The 12,726-nt window shown below is 44.4% G+C and overlaps 1 protein-coding gene across 2 annotated transcripts in view; it reads right to left on the reverse strand.

Moving 5' to 3' along the window:
- The window catches only part of TTLL5 (tubulin tyrosine ligase like 5), a 213,114-nt gene that overhangs the window by 171,321 nt on the left and 29,067 nt on the right, over nt 1-12,726 (reverse strand). For both annotated transcript variants that reach the window (XM_040975261.1, XM_040975259.1), the window contains exons 8-11: nt 12,566-12,635; nt 11,695-11,779; nt 2,244-2,345; nt 427-518 (exon numbers count right to left, since the gene is read on the reverse strand). In XM_040975261.1, coding sequence (XP_040831195.1) covers nt 427-518; nt 2,244-2,345; nt 11,695-11,779; nt 12,566-12,635 — 349 coding nt within the window. The remainder of the gene's footprint in view (nt 1-426; nt 519-2,243; nt 2,346-11,694; nt 11,780-12,565; nt 12,636-12,726) is intronic.

Here is a 12,726-nt window from a genome sequence, read left to right on the forward strand (position 1 = left end):
CCCTTCTCACACTTCCTCCCCACTCTTTTCACTTTAGGCAGAGCTGCGCTCCTTGGGCACATGGTTCTCCACTCTGCTCCAGACTCAGCAGCAGCGCTCATGTTGATTTCATGCTCTGTGCTGACTCCACGTCACCCATTCCCAGCTCCACCTCAACAACAGGAGTGAGAGTGATTCACCTGGAAAGATTTGAACTCGGGGCCCATTAACATGATGGGAAGTTTGCTGGGTAAGAAACTAACAGTATCCTAGTTAGCAGTTCAATCTTTAAGGATAAATTCACTCTAGAGTAAAGGGAAAAGTTAGACCTTTCACAACAAGAAATGAGGAAAAGCGAACTCGGGGAGGAGTCAGGAGGAGACTATTCCCAACAACTTGTAAGTCACTGGAAAAAGTGACAGCAAGTAGAACCACACCGCTACTCACCGGTTGTATCCCGGCCCTCTTGCTTCAGGTACCGAAGCATAGCACTCATGCTCCATTTGTTCCCATAATCCTCCACTTCTGGATCATCACAACTGAAACAGATCAAGACTCAAGTTCATACACACGACAAGGCCGGCCCGCCTACAGAAACAAGGTATTTTTAAAACACTCTTCTTGCCCTTTCAATCTTCACTAAAAAAAAAAAAATTCACTTTGGTGAATTCTACTTGCCTACTTCTCCTTGGTGCGTGTGTGTATGATGTGTTCCTTTGTATCAATTTCTTTAGTGGAATTGAAAATACATAGATTTTGTTTTACTGGAGCGAATGGGGGAAAGACAAATTCTTTCTTAACCAAATTATACATTATGAAAAAGGAGAAGTAACCAGTGGAAGAATGTAAACAAATTTAAAAAGTTAAAATAAATGAGCAGATTGAAATATTTGGGGGACACAGAGTTAGCATTTAAGATAAATGTCACAGGGGTCGATAAAATACCCACTTTGAGACCAGCATGGAACTGAGCTGGGTTAGTGTGCTAAGACAGCAGAGGATTTTAATATGCTGATCCCACATGGAATTGCTTTAGCACCAGAAGCAAGTTGCCTCCTCTTTGGGCGGTAGACACGGCTTTCCTGATGGCTTTGGAAGGGGAAATAGCCTAAAACAACAGTGAGAGTGAAGCAAACCTCTGCCATAGCCATGGAGCGGCCAATGGGCAGACCACCCGCCATAGGGGCTCGGGGTGTCTTGCAACCTGGAAATTGCATTATACAACTGCCCCCTCATTCCCTGCCACAGCCCAGCCTCCACCAATCACACTTTTTTGCTGTTTAACCGATTCAACTACAGGTCACAGGACACTTAATGAAATCTATGTGGCCTCAGCAACTGCTCAATCACTTCCACACTGCTGCCTTTGCCGTCTTCCCTTGGACCTGTTAGGTGCCTATTTTTAGTCTGAGTAGAAAGGAACTGTTTGGGTTTCTTTTCTATTTTTCCACTTTGTGGCAAAATTATTGGGATGAAAGAAAACAGAGCAAAGAATATTTCCACACAGCTGGGCTGTTACTCCTTTCCACAGGATCCTTTTCTGAGATGGCCTCATTTCTTTCCTTAATTTTTTTCTTTTATTCCCCTGCTCATAAGCGCATTTTGTTTTAGAAAAAAAAAATCTAAAAGCACACAGGAGAAAACAAAGAACACAACCTCACCCACTATGGCTACACATGGTTAACATTTTGGTACATATCATAGTCTTCTATTTCCTCCACTGTCCGCAAAAATAAACAGCTTTAGGTATCTCACAGATTTAAGTAAAAAATTAAGCCACGTATGCTTCCTGGTCACGCAATTCTTCCACACCCCCCCCCCCAGCACAGAATAACAAGTGTTCTTTCTCTGAGTCCTGTGTATGCACCCTTTATTTCTTAAGGCTACATTCCTAGAAATGGAATGGCTGGATCCAAGGGTGCAAGAAAGTTTAAAACTTTGGCTGTTTTGCCAAGCACTGAAATGACCTCATTTGTTGCTTTCTAAAAAGTTCCAAATGTCTATTAAATCCCCACCCCTAAGTCAAAAGTGAAGGGAGACAATGCCCAAGACACAACTCTGGGAGAAGCAGTGACATGACAACTGAACAAGCAAGAGGAACCACAGAACTTCAAAACAACGTCCCATTGCCACAGCTCCCCACAGCTGCCCCGTGCATGTTGTAACTCTTAAAACACTCTCCAGTGCAGTGTGTTACCTTTCTGCCTCTATGACATACAACTGAACTTGACTTCCCTGATCTCAGGCTCAGGCAGGGCCAGTACCTGACATAGTCTCCACTCTTCTTATTCACACTGTAGTTCGTCAGGTGCATGAACTGGTTCCGAATATTCTTGGCTCCTTGATCATAACGCACAGTGGCAAACCTGATGGAAAGGACAGAGGTTAAATGCTAGGCACAGGATTTCAAGGTGGCGCAGAACAAAACCGGGCACTGACACCAGTCACTAACAGACGTGGAGTGCCCCTACCTCCTATAGCAATCCTATAAAATACATAATGTCAGAGTTCATTTTGAGGACAGATTTTGTCAACACTAAAAGTGACTGAGGAAGATTAAGCAACTTTCCCAAGTTCACCCTGATTCCAAAACTGATGGTCTTATACAGAACCATACACAGACAGGAAGATGAAAACTCAGAGGATTCACAACCTGGGGAATGAACAGTGTGCACAAGGCTGTGGATGATGGCGCAGGCATTCCCTGGCCAAGAAACACCTCCTGAGAGTCTACACTGTGCCTGGCTAATAAAATTAAACAGAAATTTCCAGCGGGCGGGGGAACAGAACAGCAATATGTAGGATTAGAACTCTCATCTATTAAGAGAACAGAACTAGCTCATAAGATTTTCTGTATAAGAACAGATATGGCAGCATGAACAGCAGATAATACAGAACAACATGAACACGAGGGGCCCAGCACAAGAGCCTAGTCCCTGCCTGTGGCGAGGAGGCAAAAGAGAGGGATTAAACACAGAGCCCACTGAAAACAGAGCAGCAATGGAATATCCTGGACTACTGTCAAAAGAAGACCAAAGTATAAAATCTACGTTCCTCTAGAGGAAGTCACTAGAGAAAGAAAACTTTCCAGTGATGTTCAATATCAACACAAGGACACTTGAGGCAAATGATGATGGTAAATATCAACCCCTGTTTACATACCACTATTACCATATCACCCTTCCCTAAAGTGCTTTTCCCAAGAGGCATATCCAAAGTGTGTGAAAAAAAACTGAAAGGCCACAAGTTTATTTTCATATGATTTACAAATTATTTACATATGCTTACCCAGACTATGAAGTCAACATGAATTTTTACCACATTAAAGGTCAGCATTTAAAATTTTCCTCTTCTCTATTTCTTCTCACCCACCCACTATCTCCGCTCCCTAATTCCCTGTAACAGAAATACACAACAGCCAAAGAAAGCCAAGTGAGAAAAAAAAAAATCCAAACCCAAAACACTAAAATAAACAAACACAAGGCCAGGAGAAAGGATGTGGACAAAAAGAAATGTTGACCATGCATGTACGGCAGAAGAACAAGAGTTTAAGGAGCACTGTGTCTACATTTGAGAAGAATCGAAGATTTTTCCAGAAACTTTAGGAGCTGTCATTTTTTAACTTGCAGCCTTCCACTCTGCCATGAGTAAACCCAGCCTACACATCCCTATCTTTCTCCTACGGAGAATTTTGGAGCAGGTGGAAAGCAGCCATCCCCTGAATTCTTGTGAAATGCAAACAGCCCATGCTGGTCTCCTGGAGGTGGCCTGTGTCACCAGACAGCAGCATTCCAGTGACAAACCTACCACGATCCTCTCCCCAACAAGAATGAGAGGGAGAGGGAAGGTCCTATTCCAAGAGGCTTTTCATCTCTTACAACTTGGTCAACATGAATAGATTGGCAAGAGTGCGAGGTAAGCTGGAATCTGGTACCCAACACATTTGTCATTACTCTTGTCCTTCCAAGAGAGCTATTCTTTAAAAAAAAAAAAAAATCACCTTTCTTCTTCTTAAATCTTCCTTTTGACTAGGACATTTTATTCTGAATCCCAGCAAGGAAAGACTATTAATGTCAGCACTAGGAAATACTGAGTGAAGCAATGCCAATATCTTATAGCAAAGTCGTGGTTCAAGTCCCAGCTGTTCAACTTCTGATCTGGTTTCCTGGAAAAGCGGCAGAAGACCCAAGTACCTGGGGCCCAACTACCCACATGGGAGACCTGGATACTAGGTTCCTGGCTTCCATGTGTTCCGGCCCTGGTCAGTGTGTGTGTACATACACACATATATACATATGTATAGATACATATATTTTATATATAGCTTCTTAAAATATAAATAGCTTTTTTAAAAAAAATTTAATTACTTGACCAGCACTAAAAAATGAGACCTTCCCAATGACAGCCAGGTCCCATAAAAGGATGATGACAGGGAGGGTAAGAAGACAGCTTGGAGGTAGTACATGGAGGTGATTTAAGCATGGCAGTGGCTCAGCAGGGTCAAGGTTGATTACATTCAAGGGAACTGGATAAATAAATCAATAGTTGCAGATAACAGGAGGTAGATTTTTTCACTATTGAAAAGGAGATACACACCACACACATAAAGAAAGAGAGGACAGAGAGAGAAAGGGGGAAACTAGAAAGAACCCATAGTTTGGCTTTTTAAACTTTTTAAAGATCTATTTGTTTACGTTGAAAAGGTAGATTTACAGATAGAAGGGAAGACAGAAATGATATGCTGGCTCACTCCCCCAATGGCTGCAATGGCCAGAGCTGAGCCAATCTGAAGTCAGGAACCAGGACGTTCTTCCAGGTCTCCCACATATGTGTAGCATCTCAAGGCTTTGGGCCATCTTCCACTGCTTTCCCAGGGCATAAGCAGGGAGCTGGAAGGGAAATGGAGCAGCCAGGACAAGAACCGACACCATATGGGATGCCAGTGCTTACAGGCAGAACACCAGCCAGCTGAACCACTGGGCTGGCCCTAAACCATAGGTTTGGGCTACAGTTGGAGGTGCTAGTATAGGTGTCTGCTTTTCAACACAGATGAATATAAAAACACATATATAAATGTGCATGTGTACATGCACCTACACGCACATGCACATTTCCTAGATCTGTGTATTTTGTCGCTCTGAGAGATGCCTCCAGAACAGGACTTATCTAACACTCTGATCTTGATTTCTAAATGCTATTCTCCATTAAAAGGCAAACAGTGTTCCTTAGAGAAATGGTTGAACCTAGGGCTGGGTCAGAGAAAGAACAAACTGAGCCTGAAACATCTTGTATTCAAAGAATGATGGGGATGTGTCAGAAAGACATAAAACCCAACTTAAAGGGGCTCCCATTGGCCAAATGTGGGAAAATCTGGGAGAATCATGCTAGGACAGGGTTATATCCCATTAAGTCAAAAAGGAATCCTCAAAGTCATTGGCATAAATAAATAAATGAATAAATAAGTAGAAGAGCAGAAAGTTCTCCCTGAGAGTAAAATGTCAAATAACTAAAGATTACAAAATCATCATTTGGCAACCATTATCGCAGTAATTCATTTTAGCCAGAAACAGGCTGAAATTGAGATAAAGAATAAGATTTTACTTGCTTTCAAACTATCTCCTCATAAAACACTCATTACAAATGAAAGACAAAGTCACTTTACGGTAGAAGATTAAAGAAGACATCACTTTAATCAAGTAGCCAAACACTATTAAAAGCTAACACATGCCACTAGATACAACACATCAAGAAGAATTAGCAATACCTCTGCGATGTCTCCAGGACAAGAATGCATAACTGGGCTTAATTATGAGAAACTCTCCAAATACAGATACAACCTACAAAATGACCGGATTGTAGTCTTCAAAAATGCTAAGGTCACAGAAATCCAGGAAAGACAAAAAGATTCACCTAGAATGGAGGAGACTAAAGGGCCTGGGTAAATCAGCATCTAACACGGGTGCCTTGATTGGATCCTTTCGTTACAGACACTATTAGAACAGGATTTGTGGATACAGGATGAATAAAAACCCACATGTTCCACCGCCTTCCCAAAACCAGGAGGCCTGGCAATGCCAACATCAGTGACTGGCTAGTAATGAACAGAGAACGTCCTTAGGCGGGACACGGGTGTTTCAGCTTCCCTCTTCCACCTGGCCAACGCTCTTCAGCAAATGTACTTGTGAGCACTCAGCTGTGTCACCTCTGACCTAGACTTGCACCTGTTATCAAATTTCACCTTATTTAAGTCTGAAAGCTTCCACACATTTGCTTCATTACCAACAATGCCAGAGATTTGCCCCTTTACTAGACGCCCCAGAAGCAAGTCTGCAAACATGCATCTTAAGGGAGGCTGACATTCATGTCATGCACTGGGTCTTCAACCTGCCTCCTAACCAGATCAGCATTGAGGACAGCTCTCCCAAGGGAACTGCACAGCTTTGACTCTGACTCCATGAAGAGGCTGCTTTCTGTGCTCAGTCTGAAACCCTGGGCACTACTTTGCAGCTTACTCATGAAGACAGAACAATACACATATACACAGACGATTTTTTAAAACACTGAAAACAAATACAGACTGTTCTTATTCTGACTACACCTATATTCTGACAATAAATTCTGAAACTGCAGCCTAGATTCTCACTGGTAATGATGACCTTGATAACAACCTGTCTAAACTTGGAATATCTGTAAGAAGAAAGGATTCGAATGTTAAGCCTTTACAGATGGTTCAACCGACAACTTTCCCATTTCACGACAGTGCAAAAACAACACACACCCAGGAGAATGTTGATGTTTCCTGAGCCAGCAACACGCAGCACAATATTTTCTCACACTGTGGGGTAGCAGCAGCACGTGAGATCCACAGTAGCCCTGCAGTCACAGGGGAAACTACGAACACTCCCTCCCCCGAGGCACTGCATTGCTGAGCTAGGATGGCCAGTGGGTTTCCAGCTGGCAGTGGACTTCCAGAAACACAATCCTGTCATGAGCGGAGTGTCCATAGTAGGAATTTAAGAGTTAACCAAAAAAGCCTCTGAATTGCACCTGCTCCAAAGCTACTGCCATTACAGAACCATGGGGAGAAGGGAAGCCCAGTTACAGATCTGCTGGCCTTTCTTCCCCTGTCCCTCTAAGAACCCGACACCTACTTTCTCGTTACAGATAGTCTAGCTGTTGGAAAGTGCGGCAGTTTTGGGTAGTTGGATTTTCTAATGAACATTCACTACAAACATATGAAGAAAAGGTGGCACTAGACATCAGGAGCCCCTGGCGGCTGCACACAGGTTATCTTTCAGCAGGTGCAGCCACTCGAGTCAGTGAGGCCTGGATGATGAAGAGAGAGCACCTCCATCAGCCTTGCCAGCAGCCACTGGGTTTCATCTTGGCCTGACCCAGAAAGATCTTAGGGGAGAGGGTGAGAGGCCCACGAGCTCTCTGATCTGCTGTCAACCAGCTGCAGGAGGAGACTGCCAAGGCACTGCAGTGACGGGGCAGCGCCCTACAGAGCCGTCTGGGAGGGGATTACCAGCCTGATCCTCTGTCTTGAGAGCCAGAAGATATGACTCAAACTGCACAAACAGCCACAGCCTGCCAGGGCGGGTGGCAATGAGCGCTGCAGAGGGATTCCTCTCTCTCCGGTGTCTACCCCCACCCCTCGCCACTTGCTGCTGTGGCAGAATCTGGACCGTGTGCAGCCTGTGAGGTAATCTGAATTCCTTGGCAACCAGCAAGTACCTGAATTCTTTCTAAACCACAGGAATCCAGCGGAGAAAAGGTAAATATCCCTGCGGAGCCAGTGTTAATTAGCAAGGAGGGCTACTGAAGAAGGAACTGGGGGTGGGGAACAGGCAGGCGCATGACCAACACTCTGGGGTCCTTGCCCAGTTTCCAGGCCGAGAAAGGGCAGGCCTGCCCGGGACCTTCTGGAGCCCTCTCTTCCCATCCCCACCTTGAGGACGGGCCCTCAGCTCCCTGCACGGGCTCCCATGTGTCCCCCACACTGCCACTTACACCTTTCTTTGGGTCTCAGACAACACATTTGGTTTTCAACTCAATTTTCTTTGGATTTTTTTTTTTTACACTTTTTATTTTTCCTAATTCAGTGAAAAGTTGGCTATCAGCCCTGTCTCAAAAAGAGTGTTGTGTCAAATCATTTCAACCCAATACTGGGTCCACCTAATGACTGTAAAATCCAGAGTCATTCTGGGTTCTATTCCTCACGGGAAGAGGAACCATCACCATTTTGGTGGAGCTCAGTGGCACCCCTGTCTGGAGGCTGAGTGTCCTCTGCTGGTGCAAAACAGCAACACACATACACATGAAATTCAAAAACAAAGCCTTGCTCAGGGCCCTCCTGCAGGACCCCGAAGAGGCTGGGACCTGAATCCCCAAAAGGCAATTCACTTTGCCCCCTCTTCAACAGTTCAGACACAAAGGATAAAACACGAGACAGCTCCCGCTTTTGCTGTGAACAGAGCAAGAACAGCTGAACCCACATACAAAGCAATCTGTAAAGAGGTAAAGAATTTATACATGAGAACTTCTGGTAAAAGAAACTTCATCTGCCTACCTCCTTGCATTAATCTGAGGCCCAAAATGCTGGCACATAAAAACCTTTCTTTCCAAAGAGGGAGGCTAATACTGAGGGCCTCCAATTCCAGCTCTTCAGGCAAGATGATGGTTTTCCTGAAACCTCTCAAGTGACTGGCCCAGTGACCTCCTGAACTGGTTCTCTTTGGTCCAAGCCACACACAACACAGGTGGACCACACTTACTGGACACACAGATGCGAGTGGCTAGAGGCCACTGCCCAAGGTAGTGACACAGTCTGGCAGACGCTGGTGGCAAAAAAGATGCAGGGTGATGTGAGACACACATGAGTATAGAAGAAGGAACAGAGGCATAGTGAGGTCACTGCACGGAACACACTGTGCTCACAGGGTTCCAGCAAGCAGCCAGCCCCACACCCTGTGCCAGCCCACAGCAAAGCCATCCCAAAGCTCTACCACTCACTCTTACTTGCAGGGAAACCTCCCCAAAGAGCTGAAAATAAAATGTGGTGTTGGGTTCAATTTAGTTTGGGTTTCTAAAGTTTTTTCATAATTATTTGGAGAAAAAGCATCCACTGAGTCACTATATGCATGTGTAGGTGCACATAAGCAACATGTAGAAATGTGAATTTTGAAACAGTTCCTGCTGTCAGCAAAAGGAGTTACTCAATTCAGTAACTCAATACAAACTGATAGGTGGAGCACTAGCATGACTACATAAACTTGTATAATAGGGCCCAGTGTGATGGCTCAAAATTGGCTAATCCTCCCCTTGCAAGCGCTGGCATCCCATATGGGTGCCACTTCATACCCCAGTTGCTTCATTTCCCATTCAGCTCCCTGTTTGTGACCTGGGAAAGCAGTAGAGGACAGCCGAAGCCTTGAGACGATGTACCCGCATGGGATACCTAACAAAAGTTCCTGACTCCTGCTTCGGACTGGCTCAGCTCTGGCAATTTGGGAAGTGAACCAGTGCATGAAAGATCTTTCTGTCTCTCCTCCTCTCTCCTCTGTAAATCCCTTTCCAGCAAAAATTAATAAATCTTTAAAAAGAAAAGTAACTTGTACAGTAAATGTTTGTACAGCTTTCAATGTGAAGCCCTTAAAACTGTGCCACATTTAACCCATAAATAGGGCTGCGGATATTGGGGTGAAGGATCTCTGAATATCACGCCAAACTCATTGGTTGGTTAACCTGGAGTGCCTGGGAGCTATAACCTCAAAACCTTTTCTCTTTTTCAGCAACCTAGCATGCAGCAGATCATAATCAGCTCCCAGGTGACGCTGGGAGTTGAGGCAGGATCAGGGTGCATGGAGGATGGAAGAGAGGCTCAGGATGGGAGATCCTCGGCATCTGAGAGACCTGGGCAGAAGCCAGGGGGTACATTTTACCTTCCCTTTCCTCTGGATTCTATCTAAAATAATACCTAGGCATTTACATCCAGTTTTGTCTATCCACAATTCACATTGCAGAGCCTATGGAGAATATTCTTGCTACGAAAACCTGATGAGAGCTGGTGGTTACTTCAAGCTCAGATGCCTGGTCTGGCCTTTTACAACAACCAGAACATGTTCAGTCCTTCTCCCCAGGTTCAATGTTCAGAAAACAGGCAGCCCGGACTTGGAGGCTTGGGGGTTGGGGGGCAGCCAGTGTTTCCAGGGATCAAACATACCTAGTCAGGCTAAGACAGAGCTTAAAAATGCAGCCACTGCCACCTAGAGGTGAATGGGAGACACAGCTCAACCCCCAGGAAGATCTGGTTGACCGGCTCTCTCCCTCTGCATTTGAGAGTCACAGGATTTGAACCCAAAAATTTGGTACGTGAGACCATTAAGATGCCATTCCAAAACACGGTGGCATAAACTGACACAGACCATGCTGTTTCACTTGTCATGCCTGCTCAGATAGGACAGCCACCTCCCAAACTGCTGGGCTGGGTGACATCAAGGCCACTATACGTAAACAAAACTTCAGGATAGACTGCTGGGCAGGGAAAAATTAGTTTTGCACAGGAAAAATAAAAATAACAGGGATAGCAAAGTCATGTACTGATTTTAAGCAATGTAAAGGGTTTGGAAACAAAACCAAACCAAAAAAAACCACCCTTACATATAAAATTCTGTAGATATGGGAAACAAAACTTTAAGTCATTATAACTTGAACTTATTTTTACAAACTACATTATTGTAAAAGTTAAAAACCACCTCAAGAAAAATTAAAGCTTAAATGGCCACTGGAAAGTATGTAACTTACAAGCTAAGAAATAAAAAAAGTAGGGCCCGGCGGCGTGGCCATCGGCTAAAGTCCCCACCTTGAATGTGCCAGGATCCCATATGGGTGCCAGTTCTAATCCCAGCTGCTCCACTTCCCATCCTGCTCCCTGCTTATGGCCTGGGAAAGCAGTCGAGGACAGCCCAAAGCCTTGGGACCCTGCACCCGCGGGGGAGACCCGGAAGAGGTTCCTGGTTCCTGGCTTCTGATTTGCTCAGCACCGGCCGTTGCGGTCACTTGGGCAATGAATCATTGGACAGAAGATCTTCCTCTCTGTCTCTCCTTCTCTCTGTATATCTGACTTCGTAATAAAAACAAATAAACAAATCTTAAAAAAAAGTAGCCAATATCCTCTAAATATGAGAGGGCATGAAATGGTTAGATTCAGGATTCAAATCCCTGACGCACCGGACTGAGGGTCTCCTCCCTTCTACGTCTCAGGAGCCTTAAGCGCAGTCATGTATCAGCTATGAGGACGAAAATAAATACTTGGTATGTAACTTGGTAAGTAAGTGTGGAATATTCAGTGTTCCTGCTACAGATGCTCTAATGAAACAAAACAGAACCAAAATATATATATACACCCACAACATCAACAAAGCAAATAATGGCGACTTAATGACTTAGGTCTTTGTAACAACTGTCATCATCCCAGGAAGACAGCAGCTACTGTGATCACAGAACCCGCTGGGAAAGGGGTGCTGACACAATGTGTGTGCATGCAAATGACACTGCACAGCATACAATCTTGCTTTCTGTCATCTGGAGTTTAGCTGAGCCTTCAATAGCCTCCCGACATAACAAAACCAAAATACCTCTGAGCTGAGCAGGCTTCAAGTGTCCACTCTAGCACAGCGCCCTGTCCCCTCTACCCAGAACACGCTCTCTTACCGAGCCAGTCCTTCTTCGTAGAGATAGATGACCAGAGGATCATAGGAAGTCACGAGCACGTACAGGCGTACGTCAAACTTGAATTCTGGAAAAAAAAAATGGTTTAGCATCACAGCAAAAAGTAAGTGCATTGTTTTCTGTTGCAAAGGGGCAGGGCAACATAACTAAGACACAGGAAAGGAAAAAAAAAAAGTTCCTCTCTGCAAGAGACACACAATACCCACATGCTTCACACTGTTAGAATGATATAGTGTGATGTATGACATAGTGTGCCTTACATGATAATGTACATACCATGTGTATTATATAAAGTATTATTATATGTATCCTGGACAGGATTCACAGATACCAATTCCTGTGCAGTCAATAAAGCACTCCTATGCTACAGATTGAGTTCTCCTGTCTGAGATGCTTGGGACCACAAGGGTTTTTTTTTTATTTGTTTGTTTGTTTTATTTTTGTTTTTTCAGGCTTTGGAGTTATCTGCACTCATATAGCAAGATACGGGAGGAGACCTCAGATCCAAACACAAAATTCATTCCTGTTCCATACACATCCTCCCCACAGTCTAAAGACACTGTTATATAATTTTCAGTGAGCCTGTGTTTTCTCTGGGACTCACTGCATGGAGTCCGACAGGCAATGTTCTGTCTGTGGCACAATGTCAGCTCTCTGAGCATTCTGGTTTGGGAGCACTCTGGATGCTCAACCTGCGCGTCATTCCCCATGAGCTAGGGAAGGAACCACCCTCACCTCTGCGGCAGCCACAGCTTCCCAGAACTGCACACAAGTTTAATAAAGATTTACAAGAGGAGACTGTGTGGAAAGGTTGAAAAGTTTAGCAAAAATACAGCCCATAATTACAACTCACCGTCTATAAGCAGGGGGTTGCTAATGTAACGGGAGACCAGGATGTTCTCTTCCAGGGAAATCTGGTTTGGCTATCGAGCAGAAAAAGAAAGAAAGAAAGGGTAGACAAGCAAAGTTCTTAATCTTTTAAGAAACAACAGTGTGGAAAACTACAACTTCAGG

Source organism: Ochotona curzoniae, unplaced genomic scaffold, assembly GCF_017591425.1.
Source record: "Ochotona curzoniae isolate NIBS_2020 unplaced genomic scaffold, NIBS_Ocur_1.0 contig_2688, whole genome shotgun sequence".
Classification (NCBI taxonomy): Eukaryota; Metazoa; Chordata; class Mammalia; order Lagomorpha; family Ochotonidae; genus Ochotona; species Ochotona curzoniae.